The 21,643-nt window shown below is 45.1% G+C and overlaps 1 protein-coding gene across 1 annotated transcript in view; it reads left to right on the plus strand.

The window, feature by feature from the left end:
- The window catches only part of clybl (citrate lyase beta like), a 63,187-nt gene that overhangs the window by 37,015 nt on the left and 4,529 nt on the right, over positions 1-21,643 (plus strand). The window contains exons 3-6 of the mRNA XM_079170698.1: positions 10,976-11,164; positions 16,126-16,227; positions 17,610-17,703; positions 18,587-18,754. Of these exons, the coding sequence (XP_079026824.1) occupies positions 10,976-11,164; positions 16,126-16,227; positions 17,610-17,703; positions 18,587-18,754 (553 nt within the window). The remainder of the gene's footprint in view (positions 1-10,975; positions 11,165-16,125; positions 16,228-17,609; positions 17,704-18,586; positions 18,755-21,643) is intronic.

Raw genomic sequence — 21,643 nt, forward strand, 5'->3', positions numbered from 1 at the left:
TGTTCAGGGGGCCGGACCAAATGTGGAGGCGGGCTGTAGTTTGGGGACCACTGCTTTAGAGGAACTCCCTAGTCGGGGGGGGGGGAGAAGATGATGTAGACCTCCGTTTGATAGATTGTCCGGATTGTGCCCACATGCCTTCCACCTCACTGAGCTCCAAACTCAACGCGACCCAGTCCACCTCAGCATGTGGTCTGGCTGATTCGGATCCCATTTTGAGCAAGATCAGATCTCGAAGCGTTACAGACTTGACCTTTCATGCGTCCTGGCATGATCGGATGATAAGTGCCATTGAAAAAAACAAGTGTTAACCACTGCCAGCACTTCCACGCCTTGTCGTTTAAATCCCTAAGCACTTGCGGCGTAGATCTCTGAAAACGTTTATTTACGGTGCTCGTGTCGAGAATTATTCCTTCCCCTCATCTGTTCACCTATTGACCCCTAAAAGCCAGGGGTAATCCAAACTTGAGGTCAGTTGTTGGTCAAGAAATACAGTAGCTGCTAGAGCAGTAGGCGCCCCAGTCACGACTCTAGACATGCACTACTTTAGCCTTTCTTAGTTTCTTCATCAAGGACATAAGTGCTTAGCGCTCATAACATACACACATTCTCAAGCTAGCATGCAGTGACAACATCCTCTCAGTAGATGCGGTGGAGCCAAGAGCCCCAGACATCCCCAGAGGCTTCTGACTCACTGATTGACTGAGCATGTAAATCTTGACCTCTGATTAGGCGTGCGTATGTATGTGTTTATGGCTTTGTGACAACTGCTTCCACGTGTAGCTTAGTGGAGGATTACCTTATTGGGCATCTATGTCTGTACGTTCGAGAATTGAGGGGTGGCTGTGCAGTTGTAATAGTTGTGATAACACTTGTATTGCTGTTACTGGATTCTCCTTGAATTCAAGCTTCAATAAACCATCAGCCCAAGACATCGAGGAGTCTCCTGTTGCTTCCTCGGCCTCCAGTTAATCTGCTCACAATAGCTCGCATTTTCCAGTTTTCCTCGTCTTCCTTTTGAGCGTCGATGCACAAGTACTTCATTTAAAGTCGCTGTGGACTCAAGCATCTGCCCAAATATATTGAATGTAAAAGATCCTACATGGCTGCACTTCATGCAAATCAGATGCACGTGTTGCAGGACACTTTTACATCTGCCCGTGTGCGTAAGTACTCAGCCGAATAAAAAACAGTTGTCATTTGTGGTAGACTTTGTCATTATCCTCCGAAATGACTAGTCAAAAATATTTCCCTTCCTCCTCGTATGTAAGATTAAGATCTGTTCTGGGATCAGCTGAATCGTAAATAGACGAGATTTAGCTTTTACATTGCGAGTGTGTCTGTGCACTGACAATTTCCACAGCGTATACCGTAGCTGCGATTATATTCGCCATGACAACCTCACAGTCAGCACTGTGTGTTCGCCAAGAGATGCCAGGCCTCAACAATGGTCTCATAATGCATGTCTGTTTTTTCCTCTTTTTTTTCTAGGGAGATAGAATAGAAGCAAAGCAGAGGCTGAGCTCGCTAAATGCCACGCTAAACCACTGTTTTGGTGAAAGGCAGCAAAGGGTTATGGGTATGCGTGGATAGGCCTTAAATGGGGCTACTGCCCACAACCACCCTCCTATTATGTGTTCACTAATGTATTCTTTTCATTATCTGTCACCTTCACCTTAAAACAGGGAAGGATATTCATGACAAAAAAGGTACGCCATGAAGGTCAGTCCACCCCCTCCCCTTGAAAATTGAAATCCGGCGGTGCCCGCTTTAATTGCCTGCCGCTTTGACTCAGAAAAAATGTCCGCGCTCCGGCTCGGCAGTAACGCCGGCTGCTTACGAGGCAGGGAGATGAGATAAAGGAGTAAAGGGTAGGAGCCACCTAGAGCTTGCTAACTGTCACCACAGACCCAGAGGGGAGAGGAGGAGGAGGAGGAGGAGGAGGAGAGAGGGGAGGGAAGGGAAGATGAGGCTGACTGCTCTAACACTCTTACACATATCATCATATCTGTATGATCAGTGGGGTGGAGGAAGAGGGGAGGGCAGGTTGAAACCCCGGAGCGGAACTGACGGCTACACCTGTCCTCTCTCCTCCTCTCTCCCTCGCTGTCTTGTTCTCTCTCATTGTCCCCCTCTCTCGCTCATCTCCCCTCGCCGGGGTCCTCGGGGTTAAGATTGCTTAGCTCTCTCTCTCTCTCATGTTATCTCTCTGTCTCTCTGTGCCCTACGGTCCAGAGTTCCTCTTGGTGTTCTCTCTCTCTCTCTCTCTCTCTCTCTCTCTCTCTCTCTCTCTCTCTCTCCATCTCTTTTCCCCACATGGGTCCCTCCATCCTCCCCGGCTCCCCCCCTCCCTTGCCTCCCTGCCGTAGAGATTCCCTCCTAATCCCTGGAAGTTTGGAACTAATGAACTAACTGCTGAGCCGCTGCCACGGAGCTTGGTCCCAAACTATACTGTACTTCACACTCGATTTCCTCTCCAGATGGCATGGTGGCGCGGCCGACGCGACGGGGAGCACCTCTCACACACCAGCACGCACCCGCGAATGCACATGGGTACACAAGGCATGCAGAACACACACACACACACACACACACACACATACATACACACACACACGCACACACACACAAGTGAGACACATGCAGACAGACATTCACGCACAAATGCACATGAATGCAAGCGCATACACGTATTGTTACAGTCTGCAGCTCACTGTGCATCAGTCAAGTGTGACGGAGGACCAGTGTCCTGCATTCACCATCAGTGTATTAGAGACGCAGGACCACTTGTTAGTGCTTAAAATGAGTTACTTCAATATTTTTTCCATCTGAAGGCATTTAATCCATCCAACATAATAACTAGTCGAGTAGCATTAGCTTTTATTGGGCCCATGTGGAAGCCAGGGACCCTTCACTCCGGGATTTCACATTTTTATGAGTACACGGATGTGATTACAACCATACACCAGACATACACGATTCGCCATGTTTAATTGATGCAATTTGTGGGAAGTTGTCAGGCTTCAAGCAGGCGGAAACCTCCGCGTCTGAAATGTGAAGCCAATGCAGAAGTGTTTTAAACCTGCATTCTTTCTAATGGCCATCAGGGGGGGGGGGGGCTTTCTGGTTGTAAAAAGAAGTCAGATTGTATAGAAGTCTATGAGAAAATGCCTCTACTTCTCTCTTGATTTATTACCTCAGTAAACATTGTAAACATGAGTTTATGGTCTCAATCTCTAGTTTCAAGTCTTCTTCAATACAGCATGATGTTCATTGAGTAAATTATGGTCCATTTAGAGTCAAATAGAGCAGGGAATGCTTTAGGGCGTGGCTACGTTGTTATTGACAGGTCACTGCCACTTTTCACCCTTTCACAGTGTGTTTCCAGTTCATGAAAGTCAATTGTAACATTTTGGTCACAATTGGTCTCAAAATGTCTTATCCAGCATTCTGTTTGTACTGCAGGGTCCACCCTTTCTTGTGACCTCTGCTTGCAAAAGAACAAGATGGCGGCGAACAAAAAACGCGACTACCTTGTGGTTGACAGTTGGCTACCACGGCATTGCCTGGTTTGGCTGTTTCATCGAATGCTGTCCGCCATCTAATGCTCGTATTCATACTTTGAGCCACAAAAGCAACAATTTGGCCAGCGTGGCCAGGGACATTGTCGCCGTTGATGTGCTCGTTGACGTAGTTATGTCGATAAATTGCACCGGGAACTGGCTAACGACATTTATTCAGATGGAACAGGGACAAACCAAAACAATCGGTTGGCGTTTCACAGCGTGATTGGAGTGCTGAAAGAAGTCAAGCTTAACTTTGATTTGTAGCGCTTCACGTCTGTCACGGATCGACAAGTGTCATGCATCAGTTTGTAGCTTCATGTAAGCGGCTTCCATTGAAAATGACTTAGAGTAGAATGTTGCTGTGTCGCTCGTGGTGTGAACACAGGATGTAAACCAGAGTGTGTTTTCATTTCATGAAAGTTAAGGGTAACATTTTAGTTGCCTAAAAATGTTACGACACGTTCGTAGCTGCTCGTAGCTCGAAGGTGTGTGAGGTGACTGTTTGCTCAAAACAACAATGGCGGCTGCAATAGCATCAGTTATATCAGAACCGGAGAGCATTTCCTCATCGAACAAGCAAAAAACCTCACTGAAGGCTTTTCTCGATGGAAAAATATGTCTTCTCTCTTCTCCCGATTGGCATCGGCAAGACTTTGATTGACAGATGGTTCATCCAATCACCTGCCAAGTATCTTTTGAAAGTGCCTGCCCTTTTTCCAAACAGTTTCCAATGACTGTTTCTCAGATGGTTCTGTGTAACAAACTATCTGACTCGTCAGGTTAACTTTGATTGTTCTTGTCAGCAAAATTTCAGCAATTAGAGCTCAGAAGAGATATTCGTTTGATTGTAGAGATTGCAGATGCCTTTTTGAGCACTCGTTTCATCAATAAATGTTTGTGGAACTGCTGCCTGTAACACTGTGTACTGTACGACATAGAAGCTACTGAAAGTCCTTTTCATTTTTAGTTAACAATAATCTTCCGTGTCATACACATAAAGACCACAGAAGGCCATGGAATATAATGCAATCCTATTCAGCAAGACAAACTACAGCTTGAACAATTGGTTGAGCGGTGACTGAACACCTCCCTGCTACAATCAACAAAGAATAACAATTATAAACTTCACAAAGGCATTAAGTTTAGGTTTAATTGTATTCCATGGTACTGGTGTCACGTCGTAGTTTAACATTAACTGTAACGTCTAATGCAAGAAAAGGCGATCATAGGCCAACATTGCATCTGGTCTGTTGAGTTGACAATTTTGTGTTTCAGTTCAAATTTACAACAGCAAAGTGAAAGTTTTTGAGTGTTTTTAAAATCATATTTAATGTTTTCATATTCTTTCATTAAAAGGCGTTCCTGGCTTTACTTTGAGTTCTATAACAAGCGACTGAGAAACTGTTGTGTATGTGGGTCATTCATAGAGTTGTTAACCCCGACTGTTTAACCTGATGTAAGGTTGCACACACTGATAACGTTCTCTCTCTTAGAGTGGATGACATTATTATGGTCTATTAACTTTTGCTGGTTGTAACACAGTCAATATAAGAGCCATGGTCTATGCATGAACTGCGCCTGACACCAGAGATTTATCAACTTAACATAAATTATGCAGCCAACTGTCTAAACTGATACGTGACCTCAGTTCAATGCTCGCCGTGTTATTCCAGAGGACACTGAAAGATCTGCTCTCCATTTAAGTGGATTCAAGTGACTAAACTCTTGACAGAAAGAGCTCCTGGGAAATAATGTTAGCCAGGTGAATTATGAATAGTGAACATTTGTATTTAGCGTGTGTCGGTGTGTGTGCGTGCATTTACGTCCGTAGGCATGTTCTTGTGTGTGCGAGCGTTTGTATACTTGTGCACTCAACACCTCAGAGGACCCGGGAGACCGGAGAGAAACTCCCAGTCAGACTGCCAAGACTCACAAACGGGATGTGAGCCCGCTCAGCCAGAAAATAGACCCCGTCCCAGCCAGATCAGAAAGACCTGCAGATCCAAGCCTTACCGTCTGTCACGGTGTGTGTCTTAAGAGTCATGTGTCTGGTATCGATTGGAGTCCTTTTGGGAGGGCAGGGCGAACGAGAGGTCAGGGTGCAGAGGAGAGTGATGACAGTGCTGTGGTTAGCATTCGTTGTGGAGAGGGCGTGGCTTGGTGTTGGAGCACATAGAAAGTGATTCAAAGGGGGGGGGGGGGGGTTTAAACTCGTGCTCTCATGTCCTTTCATGTAACAATATAAGCCATAGATAACATTTGAGCTTTCTCTGGTCTTTGGAGGATCTTTTGAAACCCACACTCATGCAGCCGATCCAGATACCCTGGGTTAAGGGGCGAGGCCGAGCGGGGGAATCGGAAAAAACGCTGAGACACGGAGAACAGAGAGGCCCTCTCTCCCGCTCTCATTATCCTGTTACACTCCTGTGTTTTCACTGGCAGCGCCGCAGCCCGCGCCGCTCTGTGCTACGTGGGCCGCGCAACGCAACACTTGGAGAGTAAACCCCCAGTAGGAGGAGTGATGATGGAGAAGGCGATGAGGAGAGGAAAAACATGAAAGAATGGGGAAGAGGACAGGAATGGAGCAGATGTTGGTACATTGGGGGGGGGGGAGATAAGCAACCTCTCTTATTTTGCAAGAGTTTCACTAAAATTGTTCTGTCTAAATGGCATGTTAACATGACGGAACCCCAGCTAGCTATTATATACCATTTTAAAATGCTCTTCTAACACTGATGGATGAAAGAGAAGATGGAAAATAATGTTCTACATATATGATATCAAATCAGTTTGACATACAAATCATATTATCAAGATACACTCGAGGGTAATACGTTAGTTCAAGTAAGAAATGAAAATGTAAAAATGAGAATAAATGAAGTTTAACAAACCTTGTCTAGGATTTTCTTTAATATTAAAATTTAGCATTGATCAGAAACGGTGTCATTGGCCATTTGTCGACATCGCACAATTACAGTGGTTGCACTTTTCCCATGTCTCCTTAAGACACATGTTTGCACTTTACTTGTCGTGTTTTCTCACCTTATTAGCATCGTGATCACATTAACGGATCATGACACCAAGTTGAGAAGAAGTCCATCCTTACGAGGACTTCTTATTTCCCTGCATTATACAGCCTCTTTGGTTTCATTTGCCTTCAAGCACATTGTAGCGGATTCTTAGGTTACATTAGACTGCCATCCTGAAGTCATGAAAACGGCTTTGCACCTTTTGAAATGGTTGTTTGCGCTTCATTAACGTATTTCTCCACATTTGAATTGGTTAATTTGTGCAATTTTGTAAAATGCTCTGCTTTCCTGAGTTTACATAAAGATGGTTTTGATCCTTTGTGATGCAGCAGGCTCTGTCATCTGGTAGGGTTTGGAGATATTATCGATAATTAACTGTCTGTGGAATCATATTGCCTGGATATGATATTGTGTCATTGTTTTACAACGTTTTGTAGTGTACTGGATATTGTATGGTGTAGGAATACCTGGCAGGGTCAGGATTTGACAATGCCCTGAAGCTCATACAGGCTTCATAGCTCAGTAAGAAAATGTAAGTCACCTAGAGACCTTGATAGTAATTACAGTCTTTAAATCGATAATTGTTTTAAAATAAAGCTAATAGAGATGTCAAGTTAAGTGTAATTATTCCTCTATGTTGTGGGGAGACAGCTGTACTGGGAGTTGTAAAATAGGACTAAATTGCTGGGAAACAAACTGATGCATAATCACCAACGAATAAAAACTGTAAATCATTTCAATTATGCAGAGAATATACTAAAGATACCGAATGACGAGCCTCGGGAATTCATTTCCCCAAACCATTGCAGTGCAGCTTGTAACGAAGTGTAACCAAAGAGCCGTAATGAGCTCCTTTCATGGCTAATTAAAGTGAATAAACAGTGTGTAATAACTAGCTGTTCCTCTACCTCAGGCTGTCAGTTTTGACCCACAATGACAAGCAGGTTTTCCTGATTGACTCCTCCTCCTCCACCCTGCTCGGTGTCTGTCCTGACAGGATAGCGGATAACACGGCCGCGCCTCCGACTGACGGGAGTGAAGGCCTGAAATCCCCTTTCTGCTACGTCTCAGTTATCAACGTAGCCCTGAATTAGTCAGTCATCTCACTCCAGCTTTCTGGAGTGCAGCGTGCCACTTGTCAAAACCCATCCTCGATGACTTGAAGCCTGCTAACACACACACACACACACACACACACACACACACACTCTCTGACAGAGACAGACGAACAAATGTGTACACAGTCACACTTCAGGCAGGCAGCACTTCACCTGAGATAGTCTACAGCTCATTTTAAATGGCATCGCGAGTAGCACAGCGGGGTGCAAAATGCCAGAAAGAAAAAGGAAAACCAAGTACTCGTGAGTTTCCCACTCTTTTCACACAAAACCACATAGACTTCCAGAATACATGACACGTCACTCTGCTGTTTGAAGGCAGTGTGTCAGCGACAAAAGATATGATCTACATACCGTACAAGATGTTTTTGACTTGTTAAATTCATCTCATTAGTCTATTATGTGTTTTGCTCTTTCTCAGTCTGTTGATGCCCACAATTTTTTATTTTCTAGAAAAAATAGATTCTACCCCTTTCTTGTGTCTTGTCTAATACACATTTCCTGCCTTGTTATCTTTCCTCACTTTCTATCCAGTATAGACGCTCACAACCGTCGCCCTGTGATCTAATTCAAGTTGAGAGTGTGAGTCTATACCCAGTGAGTGTGTCCAGAGGCGATGTTTGACATCGGACATCCACGATCCGGTGCTGGAGAGGAAGGCCGTCCCGCCGCGGACCGTACACGCATCAGTTAGTACGGTCTCATGTGGCGTCTGCTAGGCAGCAGCCACGCTGCGTCACACACACACACACACACACACAACACAGCACTCACTAGGGTCCTGAGCGTCCAGGCTCAGACTGCGTGTCGAGGAGCTGACCTCGCTCTTCGCAGAGGTCAGCCTTTTGGCACACTTGATAAAGCTTCTCGTCTACACCTTATGAGGGCCCCTACCTGCCCTGGCCAACTGATCGCCTGCCCGCCCGCATGTGTGTCAGCTTCTAATGATGAGGAGGATGATGGGGGGGAATCAAAGAGGAGATGGAGCTGACGCTGGGGCGAGCTCTCCATGGGACACCAGGTGATTGGGGAGGGAGCTTTGAAGCAACTTGTTGGATGGCTGTCCATTAATGTAAAATATCTGCTTTTCAAAGGGCTTTTATTCAAGCTCGGAGTAGCGGAGCCCGTAGGGGTCAAGGTGTCTGTCTGAATAATATCTCGCCTTTTCCAGAGAAAGTGAGATAAAAGAAAAGGACGGCCCATGCGGTGACCCGGCCTTCTCCTTTTTAGCCATTCCCGGGCGTCACGGTTTGAGAAATACCGTCGCGAAAGGAGAAAAGCGCAGGAGACAATTCTTGCAAAGAGCGGTCTCCGGTTACATTAAAATCATTTGAATACACGCACAGGCTGTGGCTGGAGCGGGATACCCGCCCCTCCCCAGTCTATTTGATCCTGCGAATGTTATAAAGCATGCTTTTTGATCATTTCTGGCTCGCTATTTATTTTAGTTCGGTCGGGGATCAATGCGACTCCCGGCATTACGAGGCGGCCGAGCGGGTTCCCACATATCAATTTTCTCCAGTCAACGTGAACTGGGCGAGGGGGCGAGGGGGGGCAGACAGAATGTAATCCACCAAGTAGCAGGTTTATGAACGAGTGAATTACTGCTGTGTAAAGTGCCCCATCCGTTTCAAGTTACCGCGGTGCATTTTTACGGGCCCATCTCGGCGACGTCGCAGCAAAACAGCGACGTCAAAGATCACAGCGCTCTCATCGTGCGGCGGGACAGTCCCTCTTGTCTCATTCAATGAGGCAGAAGGCGGACACAGACGACACAGCCCGCTCGTGACCCCCCATTAAATCTGTGCAAATCTTTGATATGTACTTTGATACCGTATTTTTATTGATACTGGAGGGGCATTGGTCATATCAAGTGCAGTTCTGCATTCCAGGAGATCAGAGCGAGGGCTGTTTTGTCTCAGAAGCTCGTCCCGTGACCCCTGAGGGCGCCCCTTAAGCTCTCGTACAACCGATCCTAGGTTGACTGTAGTCCGCTGTAGTATTTTACTTTATTGTTTTTTACAAGGGGCTGTGATGTATGGGCTCTCCGTGTTATATCTGTCTGCGGTCTCTCTTTCATGAACACCCACATGACTTTGCTCTTCCAATGATCAGCCTGTTTAGATATTCCACTGTTGCACTTTTTGCAGTAAATCCAAAGCGTCTGCATCACGTTGCAGGATGACATCATCCACCGGCGACGCATTTTTATTTATCAACCCCATTTAATTTCACGAATAAGCATCTCCAAAACATTTCTTGCACATCCAGTTTTTTTTTTTTTTTCTTTTGAGTAAATTTTCTAAGTAAGTATATATGGAAATGGAGGGGAGGAAGAAAAATCCCAATCTGAGCATCTCCACAACTCTCACATACACAAGCACTCAAAGGCTCGAGCCTCTGATCCGACCTGACATCTCCTAAGCTACCGTTTCCTCGTTGCTGCTTAACTCGGACCACATTTCTCCCAGAGAGCCTCTTCTCTCCACACTCCATCCCTCCATATCTCCCTCTCTCTCTCTCTCTCTCTTGCCGTTCCCGTGGCCCAGCATCTGGTTTGAATATAGTGGCGTGTGCTGCTGCGTTACCGATAGAAGTTGGGACTGTAGGCTTCCCTTTTGATTTTTTTCCATCCTCCTTGTCCCTCTTCCTGCTCAGCTCATACAATGCCCCGCATTGAGAGAGCAAGGTTGAGTGTGCGGCGACCGTCTTGTTGATTTGTGGCATACTGTATAGAGATAAACTGAAGTTAAGGTTGGAATGCTGTTGTGCTTTATTTTGTGTATTTTTCTTCTTTTCTTTTTGAAATGTTAAAGTTCCATCTTGGTATTATTATTATTCCAGATTCCATCATTTGTCAATAATGATGATGATGACACATTATTTGTGTGTGCAATGTGTTGTTTATTTTTATGATCATGCTTAATGGTCAATATCATTTATGTAGCCTAATTTCCTTGGAGGAAATTGGACTTTTATTTTCATTCTTTAGCAATTTATCTAGAATTCATTATTTTATTTATTTTGGTGAATGAAACTGATTCATATCTGTGCATTTCTTTTTTAACACATCACCAGTTTTCAACCTTTCTTTTGTGATCCGTATAGCATATTGCTCGTCTATTCTTGGGTCGTCATCTTCCACAGCTAGCTTTTTAAAATGTTCTATTTTGAATCTTAAAACGTTTTTGAATTTGAATCCCCAAATGCATCGCATGAAACAATCTGTATTTCTCTCTGTGTTTCCCCCCCCGTGCTGCAGACTGAGGCCAGGGAGATGATTCCCAGGATGCTGGCGGAGCTGGACCTGGGCCGGACGGAGAAGTGTGTGAGGGTGAACTCGGTGTCCAGTGGCTTAGCCGAGGCTGACCTGCAGGTCATCCTGCAGGCTGAGGTTCTCCCTCCTGCCATCATGTTGCCCAAAGTGGAGGACACGCAGGAGGTGCAGTGGGTAAGTTCCAAATATTGGCCCCACTTTAGAAGTAAAAAAAATATGGATGAATGGAATTATCAGAAAGGTTGTTTTTTGTGTGTAACAACTTTGTAAGAAAACACAAGTTGCAATACATGTAAAAACTAAATAAGGCATATCCCCGTGAGTTTTCTCTCTTTCACCTCTGGGTGTCTTTTTAAAAAAAAAAACACACAGTGGTGCTCTTACACAAACTCATGGAGTAAGAGGAAACCACAGGAATCTTCAAAGCAATCATAACAAACTTTTCCATTTCCCAGTAAAAGTGGGAATCGATCCCTGTGGCTGGACTCTGGGACAGACGGCGTGTTTTTCTTGGCCGCTGCTCAAGAAACGCATGACATTTCTTTGGGATTAGCTTCAGAAGCCCGATAGCTTTCTGTAACAACACAACGGTGCCTTCTGCCACTGCTGAACTTACTGGAAAGCCGCCTCGAACAGTGCTGTGTTGTGGCTAAGAATGAATTTAATCAAACTTAAAGCACACAGCCAGACAGAATTGAATAAAAAGAAATATGCCTCAAACATGAGTTCCATTCCAGTGTTCCCGCAGGCCTTTGAATATTCTCGAATATTAAATCAAAAGGCTATCCTGTCAGTGTCTGAGGAAGATCACAAACTGATATCTTGATGTACAAAGTCAAAAGCAAGTGAGACTGCACAGTTGCTTATGACTTGGTGCTTAAAAAGAGCTCCCGTCACGTTTCACAACCCGATCTGACGTCAGATATCCTAAGCTCTTGCACTTTTGTTCACATGAAATAACTGTTAAACAAATACAAAATGATCGCTCTCTGATATTGTTCCCAATGATATTATGAATTACAATTTGTCCTCAACTAACTGGGCCTGCGAGTGCCCTAGTTAAGAGAGGGGTTTGTCTGGGCTCGGCCATCCCTCTGGCTTCCTATAAAGGGGCGCTGCACGGATGTCAGGTCCCCAAAGGTCAGGAGACAGTGGCATCATTAATGCCGGCCGTTCTGATCAGCTCCATATGGTTCACTTACCAGGAGGAGCCCGGTTACTGTCCGCCTCCCTCACTGCTTGTGTCCGAATACAGTTCAAAGGTTCCGTATTAAAGTACTGTCTGCTAATTAAGATTAGTTTTTTACTCTCTCTCTCTCTTTGCATGCGTTTTTGATACGGGCAAACAGCATACCAAAGCATTCTTATCAATGAATAAATAAAGCTTTTATTACTCTGTCAAGCTGCAAATTCCAAACTGCGAGAAGAGAGAGAGGTGAAAGGAGGGTGTCTCGTCTGGCTTTTCCCTCAGTGTTACGATACACACACACACACACGCACACACACACACACGCACACACACACACACACACACACACACACACACACACTCATACATGGTCTTGGGGCGGGAGCAGGAAGTTTTTAACTAGTGCTTTTAATTAGAACACATCTATTTCCTGCTGCCCTTTTCTTTCTTCCAAGTCTAATTGCTGACAGGTGTTCACCACTTCTCCCCCTTAGCTCAGCTGTTCCTCCCAGTGCGACTTTTCATCACTTCAATCAATTTTATTCTGCATTAATTTCCTTTAAAAAACAAATAAAAAAAAAACGTTCACTGTTATAATTATTATTACGCTAGAAATCGCAGTCAGCCCGTCGAGAGCTGTAAAATAATTGCCTTGCTTATGCGTACTTCTGTTCCTTTTACAGCTTTCGTGTGCAGTGTAAATCTGTTTGCACGTTGTGGATTTGCAGTGTGTGTGTTTTGTCGGGGGGCGTTTCTGCAGAAGCAGGTGCATGTGTGCTCCTGAACCAGCCGAGTCCGCGTGGCTCTGGATGGGACCTGGATTTCGTGTGTGTGTGTGTGTGTGTGTGTGTGTGTGTGTGTGTGTGTGTGTGTGTGTGTGTGTGTGTGTGTGTGTGTGTGTGTGTGTGTGTGTGTGTGTGTGTGTGTGTGTGTGTGTGTGTGTGTGTGTGTGTGTGTGTGTGCGCTCTCTCTCTAATCTCATCCACAAACTTTCTCTGTGTCGTTTTTTGCGCGTGGTGTGTCGTCTGCTTTGTGTTGCATGTGTCCGATTCTCTCCGCTCTTGTAAATCCCTCACTTGTTTATTTTTCTCCCTCTTTTTTAAAATCTTTTTTTGTTGTTGATATTAGCACAGGAGCCTCCAGGACTGATTTGTCGCTAAAAGATGGACTTGCTTGTTTCCCTTTGTGTGGAGAACCTTTAGCTCTGCCTTCCTCCTCTCCCCTTGGCCCTTGTGTGACTGACAGGCCTTATTGGGCTTTAACAGGCGTAACTCCCCCCTTTTGTCCGGGGGACAATTCTCACACGGACTGGGAGCCGTGCGCATTCTTTGCCCACCGCACTATTTGGTGTGCACTGGCACCGAAAGAATCGCGCCCCCACCCCTGTTCCGCTCCTCCTCCTACTCCTCCTCCTCCCGTCCCCTCCCTCTCGGCCCTCTCTCTCTCCGCTTCCCCTCTGTGAAATGAACACTTCAGCAGGCCGGAAACATTTAATCTAGCCCCCTTTTGAAGAAAATTAATTGAAACTTGTCCCACTATAGCCTCCTTTTCTCCATTTCTGTCTCTCCCTCCTTCTCTTTTCAGGATTGGGTGGCGAAAAATTGTCCGATGGTCTTGTTTTGTAGCGTGGGTCTGAATGGCAAGAAGAGGTGTTATTTCTTCTTTCTTTTTTTCCTTCCCTTTTCTTATATTGTTTTCCAATTCAGGAGTGAACAACATCTTAAAGGGCCCTGGTTTTTGAGAGCCATTGACGGCTAATAGTTGCTGTACACACCGGAGGAACAATGCACGAGCGCCGCACCTCTTATGCGCTGTAAATCAGGCCCTTCAAAGTGCACAATAGCTGAAGAGGAGAGTACAGCGGACGGACAGAAACATGTAATCAGAGGCTACGAGGCTCTTTAGCCGCATTGAGCTGTCATTAGTTTCCCTACCGCCGATCCCAAAACAGCCCGGCTCTCGTCGAGGTGTGTGTGTGTGTGTGTGTGTGTGTGTGTGTGTGTGTGTGTGTGTGTGTGATATCAGCTAGGTTTCCCCCAACGACGGGGCCACATCTATCTGGTCTCCTCTGTCACAGAAATAGGTTTATCTACACCCTCTTTTTTTACACCCCCTCTCGGACAACTCCCCCCCCCACACCCACCCCTTCCTGTGTTCGCGAGGGGGGGGGGATATTATGCTAAGCCCCCAGCGTTAGTTTTTATGTTGCCATAGCAGCCCTGCTCCCACAGGGTTGTGACCTCAGATGATTACAGTACAAAGCCTATTGGGTCTTGAAAACCTCTTTGAAGATGAAAAGTCTTTGATGGTTTGTATTTATGCAAATCTCTCAAATATGATTTATCCAACTGAGATTGAATGGAGAGATGATTAAAATTGCCCCTATTTATTTTTTTGAAATCCTTCAATGGAGGCCCCGCTCTTTGGGTTTTTCAAGAGAACAAGAGTGGTGAGTGCCGAGCGCCGGGTTGTTTTGCTCTTCATTTAGAGAAATGGCAGCGCTGCACCTGAGGTTATTTATATCTGTCTTTTTTTCCCCCGGTTTGTCAAACAGGGAGGTAAGGAAAAGGAGAGGAAGGGTGGAGGGGGGACATGGAGTTAGACATTTCTACTCAGAGCTTTTGCGCCCTCTCCTTTTCTTTTCTTTTCTCTTTTTTTGACTGGCTTTGAAAGGAAATATCTGACGGAAGGGGGCTTTTGTGTTTCCAGATGATAGATTTTGGAATTTGGGCTACCCCACTGGCAGTCCAGGGCTCGCTGTGAACTGGTCTGTTGGAAAAAATTGAAACGCTTTGGTCTTCAAAGAATTAAACTCGGGTTTTAAAACCCTACTTAGGTGAGGTTGCATATTAGCAGGAGTCGCGCGGAATAAAGGCCTCGGCAAAGTGTCACATCACACTGAGGGGAGGGTGGGGGGGGAGCAAAACAGAATAATGTAGGGAGTAAAACACACTCAAAGACATCCCAAATCTTGTTTCTTCTCCACTTTTTTTTTCCCCCCGCTATTTTGTTTCTTCTTCGGTTTGCCGTGTGCGTGAGTGTGCATTTCCGTGTGTGTGTGTGTGTGTACACACTCTCTCGGGGGAGCACAAGCTGTAGTTGTGCGAGAGCCTCTGTGAAAGAAGGTAGAGCAGACGACTTCAGACGAAAGGGGGAACCCTGGTGATAATGTAAAATATTTCATTTCACCCACTTTTGTCGCCGCTCTCTCTCTCTCTGTGTGCTATTTGAACCCTCGCAGACGTGTTTCTCAGTAAGGACCGAAATGGGAACGGTGCAGGTAATAAAGGTGTCAAGATTCAAATCAAAAGTGAGCTTTTGCGCGTTGAGAATGTTTTCTTTTCTTTTTTTTCCTTCCTTCCCTCCTCCTCCTCCTCCTCCTCCTCCTCCTCCTCCCACCTCTCCGTCTCTTACCCCCACAGTGGATTTTGAAGGATGTCATATCATTTATGTATTTTCTAAATGCTGAACATTTTCTTCCCCTCCAGTTTAAAATTCGCTCTGACTCAATAGCTCAGCATCTCAGTAGGAGCTCCCTGTTTTTTCTCATTCGTATAACTAATAATGCATTGACAAGTGTTCCTCTGAGGGTGGCAGCTGCACTTCACCACACATTCTTCATTCTACATCGGAGCAGGAACTCTTAAATACAGTCCACACAATATACCTCATATATTTATATAAAATACCTTCTACAAAATATCACTAATGGATTCAAGCTTATGTGTTAAAAGCCTTTTTTTTTCTTTTTCTATCACAAAAGCTGCGGAGAATACATACATACTCCACCAAAGCACAGGCATCTAATGAATGGGATGACTGCTACTGTCGGAGTAGCGGGAACAAATGAATGTATTGTGATTGTTCCGAGCTTTATTGTTTTCTATTTGCAGGAGCAGTGGGTGTTGTTAATGAGTCAGGCCTGACATCGTCCCTCTTTGCTTAGTTCGTTGGCAGGTTTCAGCACAACTTGAAAGGACGGGCACTGACGGAGCCCATTCGCCTGGTCACCTTTGTGGAAACCGCTGTGGGCCTGCTCAATTTTAAGGTAAATCACAAACAAACAGACGCTCCAAAAAAGTGCCTGCGTCAGACATTTTGTCTGTTGTTCACTGCAGATTAAAGACTGCGTCAGCGAGCGGAATCGCCCCACGCGTCCGAAATGAAAGGGATTCAAAAGCTCTCAAAATGAGCTTTGTTTCTTTTCTCTTTCTGTCCGCGTGAGTCTCCCTCCATCCCTCTCCAGACACGCTGACATTTTTTAATTACTAACTGTTCTAGTATCCTCATAGTGGACGAGTTCTTAATGATATTTTGGCAAGCATCAAAGCAGCTCCTGTCTTGGTACGGCATCGACCTTCAGCTACGCGGGGGAAAGGGCACGGTTTTGGGGCATTCTGGGAGAAACGAGCTGTCCCTCCTCCCTCTTTTTGATTTGTCTTTTAGTTCCCCACTCCAATTCTGTGACTGTGTCTGTCGGTGTGTGTACTTGTGTGTGTTTGATGGCAGGGGGTGCCTCTGTGTGCTTTCTTGAGAACACCCTGTATCTTTGCCCAGACTGAACCCCAGGTTACAAGCAGGAGAAAAAAGAAGAAGAAGAAGAAGAAAAAAACAAATCGCTTTGGCACAGCTCGTGGTGAAATTAATTTGGAGGCCAACAAAAGCCAGGAGACGCATTCTTATTGTTTCCCGCTCTTCACCACAGACTGTCACATTCTAGAATTCTTTTTTCCTTTTTCTCATTTGATAATAAATGTGGCCAGAAGTCTTTTTGGGGGCTCATTACTGTTTGACATGTTTCAGTACTGCTACCGATACGATACATGACTTCTATTTCAATGCCATCTCAACAAGAAATCCCATGTTTTTTTCCCCCTTAATTTAACAAAATAAACCAATTTCTCCATGTGTCAAAGTGGTCTTGATACAAAGTAGCCGTACAACGACTTTATTACGGGAAATACGTGGTCGTAGAATAAGTAAACGAGGCTAAATATGACGAAACATTTAATGCTAGCTTTCAATACTTGACCGAACTTCCGAAAAACGTTTCCTGACTTGTACAGAAACATTTAGAATGCTACTCAAAAAGCATTGAGGTTGGATAGCCACCACTACTTAGCTCGGCGGCTTGGGTTGTGCAAGAAAGACGACCACATTAGTACATTACGATATGTCTTTGGAGAAAGGAAGCTGAATAAAAGTTAGGACGTTGACAGACGTGTGTTCGTTAGCATATTTGTTAGAGAGAATTGAATGTGTCGTGCTGATGGCTGTTTTTGTAAACTCAGAAATCCACATTATCTGATCTACTGTTTGAATATTGGATCAAGATTAACTCCGCAGCATTGGTGCTAATACGTTTCTCTCCCTCTTTACACCTGTGTCCCTTCAGTCAGCCTGTGTTGTGCTAATCTATATTCTGTCCAGGCGGTGTGTGAGGAAATCCGTCGACTCGCTCCCAAGGCCGGTCTCCACCATGACGGCGTGGTGTTCGGCTCCGATGACTTCTGCGCCAGCATAGGTAGCTATTACACCGTCTGCTTAACCGTCTCACTCATTCTTGGCCACACATGTGCTTTTCTCTCTTTCTTTTTTTTTTCTGGATTTGGGGCAGAGAACGTTAGGCTGTAGTGCAATATACAATCGGTCTGTCTGTAAAAGCATGTCTTCCTGTTTTGGATGATTTGAAGTACTGCAGGAAAAGTGGTTTTGAATCCAGTATTTTTTTCTTTAAATAAACAGATGATTTGTGGATGTGGGATGTGTGAGTTATGAATGAGCTGGAGGTTAAGACACATTTCCTCTGCCACTTCCTTATATGCTATATCAAGACACCAAACAAACAGTGGTTACACTGCTGGTCCACTCCCTTTTTGAGAATTCCTGGCATATATAAGATAAAGCAGATGTGGACAAACTGCATAACTAGCAGTGGGTAGGTAATACATCGCAATACTCCGCATGTCACAAAATGTTTTAAATCGCTGTAATATTATATTGGGACTTAAGTAAAATGATAATATCGTATTGTGACTTCAGTGTCATGATTATATTGTATCGTATTGGCTTCTGGTGATTCCCACCCCTAATATGGATTTAATGGACACTGAGAAACAAGTATTTCAGCTAAATTATCTCATATAGTAAACTAGATTTAATGACAGAATTATGACTATATATTTCAAGTGATCAAATCCACTTAACAAATTGAAGAGAACGATATTGGTACTGTATATCTGTGTAATTGCTGTCCTGGATTCCACCTGTCCACCTAACTCTTTCGTTCATGTGTTCATTACCCCGCCTCCTCTGCGCCTTTCATTTCCTAGTTTATGCACCTGCCTCTGTCTGAGATCTTATGTGACCTGTCTGACATGAGCGTACCCCTGTATTTTGTTCTCCAGGTGCCACGCGGACTGAAGATGCCAGGGAGCTCCTCTACGCGAGGCAGAAGGTGGTGGTGACCACCAAAGCATTCGGTCTGCAGGCCATCGACCTGGTCCACATCGACTACAAAGACGTAGAGGGGCTGAGGCGGCAGGCCCGAGAGGGGGCTCTCATGGGCTTTACAGGTACACTTCCTGCCATCTGGGTCTTAAAATCTGCCTCCTGTTCCATTGCCTACTGCCACTTTGAGTCCTCACCTCAACGTGTCAGTCTGGTTTCTGCAGTTGCGTCCCGTCGTTCTCTGTGGTTGCTCTTCATTTGTGTCCCATATATTCTTCACTCCGGCCTGTGGCACAATAACAGACTTCCCTCTACTTCCTGTGTCATTCAGGCAATCCGACATTTCAGTTTTCACTCCTTCCTCCCTCTGTTACTCCGTATTGCTCTTCCTGCGTTCCGTGTGAGGATAGGATGCACGAGTTAGTTGATTTTAAAACACAGTGGAAGGATGCAGAACATCTGGCTTTTCATTTGACATTAATATACTTGTATTGTTCATTGTAGGGACGGTCTGACCTCAAAATGACCATTATGTCTGACAAGTGGACGCTTTGTCTGTCTTTTTTATTCTTTTTTTAGAACTTCAGGTGCTGCTAAAGTGAATTGTGAACAACGCTGTTGTCCTTAAATGCTTTTCTGACATTTCTGTGTGTGTGTGTGTGTGTGTGTGTGTGTGTGTGTGTGTGTGTGTGTGTGTGTGTGTGTACTTAGGTGGTGTACCTGCTTGTGTGCAAATGTGCGTGCGAGTATGATTAAAGGGAGTTTAAGTAGTGGTCGCGTCTACTTTAATGGTGCTCTGTGTGTGTCTGTAGCCAGGCAACGCTTTCAGAATGTGTGTGTGCGACCCGCACACTGCATGTAACAGACCACAGAAGGCAGGACAGCCTGTTCCAAACTGGATATTTCAGTCATTTTTGCTTCGCTGCAGCAAATATATTTATTTTTGTATTTGCATCCTTTTTTGCGGCGGGTTTTATTTAATATGTTGTAATGTTGAGCTTGTTTTTTCCTCGAATAATGAGAGCTGGGAATGTAGCAAAACAACATCAGCAATAAGTCAGCTTTCACACTGGAAAGAAATGGAGATAAAAAAAAAAAAAAAGCACATGACACTTGTTTTTTTGTCTCTGCAAAACTGTGAATCCCTGAGCACGCCCTCCATGTTGCACTGGCCTACACACGCATTAGTTGCACTCCACGTCATCAAATCTGTCTCCTACAGCAACTTATTGTCCAGATGACCTCATTTGCCACCTCCGGTGAATGTGCATTTCTGTGTGTGCACATGTGACTTATTGCAGTTATAATCATGTGCAAATTTCTTCCTGTTTTTAGACGACTTGCGCCTTTTTTACTGACCAGTTGTACGGGGAAGTACTGCTCCAATGTGATAGATTGCATCAAGGGTTCCTCTCGTGTGTGCACATATTAGAAATATAATCTGTTTTAATTGTTTGCGTTGGTGGGAATCACAATGAATTTTTAGCAAAGATTCATGAAAGAAGCAAAACAAAGCTGGAGGCTTTGCTCGCATGTGGTAAAAAAGACTAATGTTGGAAGCAGCTGGTTGATAAAATACACGGTCAGATTTGATATGGAACCGAACCATTCAGAGCACTGGATTAGTGGTTTACAAGCCGTGGGCACTCTGTATAATCTTAGTTAGTAGCTATTACTGGCCCCGGTGTGCTTAAGCAATAATACGGGGCAGCCAAAAGCCTCTACCTGTGCAGTAATTGACCTTGGCAGTACCTAAGCCGCGTACGGCACCCATTAGCACCAAGCACAGAACGCGCCGGTGGAACACAAACACCCGGTGCTGCTGACCGGTCGACAGGACGGGCAGCGCAAAACTGTATCAAATCTACTGGGCAGGAGGTTCATTCATTTGATTATAAAGCATTTTTACTTCATAAGCACCTTATTTTATGTGCTGTAAACTGTTGCTGCTAAGACTCAATGATCCTTCTCAAAGTGTTCGCCTCCCAGAAATACAAAAATAATAAAAAAAAAAACGTTCCACAAAATACCCTGCTCTCAGGGACCTCTCATTTCACTTCCATCCCGGGGACCCTGCCCATCATTCGCCTGAGAGCACTTTGCTAAATAGCAATCCTCCAATGAGACGCCAGCACCACATGGCAGGCCGGGATTGGCTTGAGGGCATGAATGATGCCTTTTTAGGAGAGCCAATGGGGTTGCAACTGAGGGCACCTGAGTCACCCTGTCTTGTTTCTTCGCTCCGTCATTCTCCTGTTGTCCCCCACACACACACACACACACACACACACACACACACACACACACACACACACACACACACACACACACACACACACACACACACACACACACACAAAGAGACACCCTCTTTGAGTGTTTCTAAGCCTGCCAATTTTAGTGTGAAAACATGCTCCTGTCTCCAGCCCAGAGGTAAAACAGGTGGCGGAGGAGGGAACACACACTCCTCTTGCCTCAATCCTCGTAGAATGCAACACATGCACACGACACGCGCAGGCTGTTGCGTCGAAACAGATTCACATTACTGCTACCAGTTCTAAAATAGCACTTGTTAGTAAAGCACTACAGACGAGGTGGTGCACAAATAAACACTCGCACACACACTTGCACACTCTCCAGCGTAGCCCTGGGGAGTCCTCAGGCTGTTAGTCCAACAGAAAATGTGCAGTTGACAGTCTCTCTGCTGCACACAAACAAACAAACACGGAGGCATTCATGAATTCACAATGACCAACTAACAAGTGTCACATTGTGTACCGTGCACGTTTCCCTCTTAAAGCTATCTATTAATCATAAGCTGCAAGTCGATGTCTGTCATAAGTAATTGTCCCGAGCCTTTAACTATACAGTGTGTTGACTGTGTGAAGTGCTGTGTGTTTCTCTGAGGTTAACTGGGGTGAGCGGAGCTGGGTTCTCTCCTCCCCTCTCCCCTCCTTCTCTCTCTTGGGCTAAAATATCTTTTTTTCTTGCCCGCCCGTTCGGCCACCTTGAGG

This window comes from Pholis gunnellus (assembly GCF_910591455.1).
Source record: "Pholis gunnellus genome assembly, chromosome: 12".
NCBI lineage: Eukaryota > Metazoa > Chordata > Actinopteri > Perciformes > Pholidae > Pholis > Pholis gunnellus.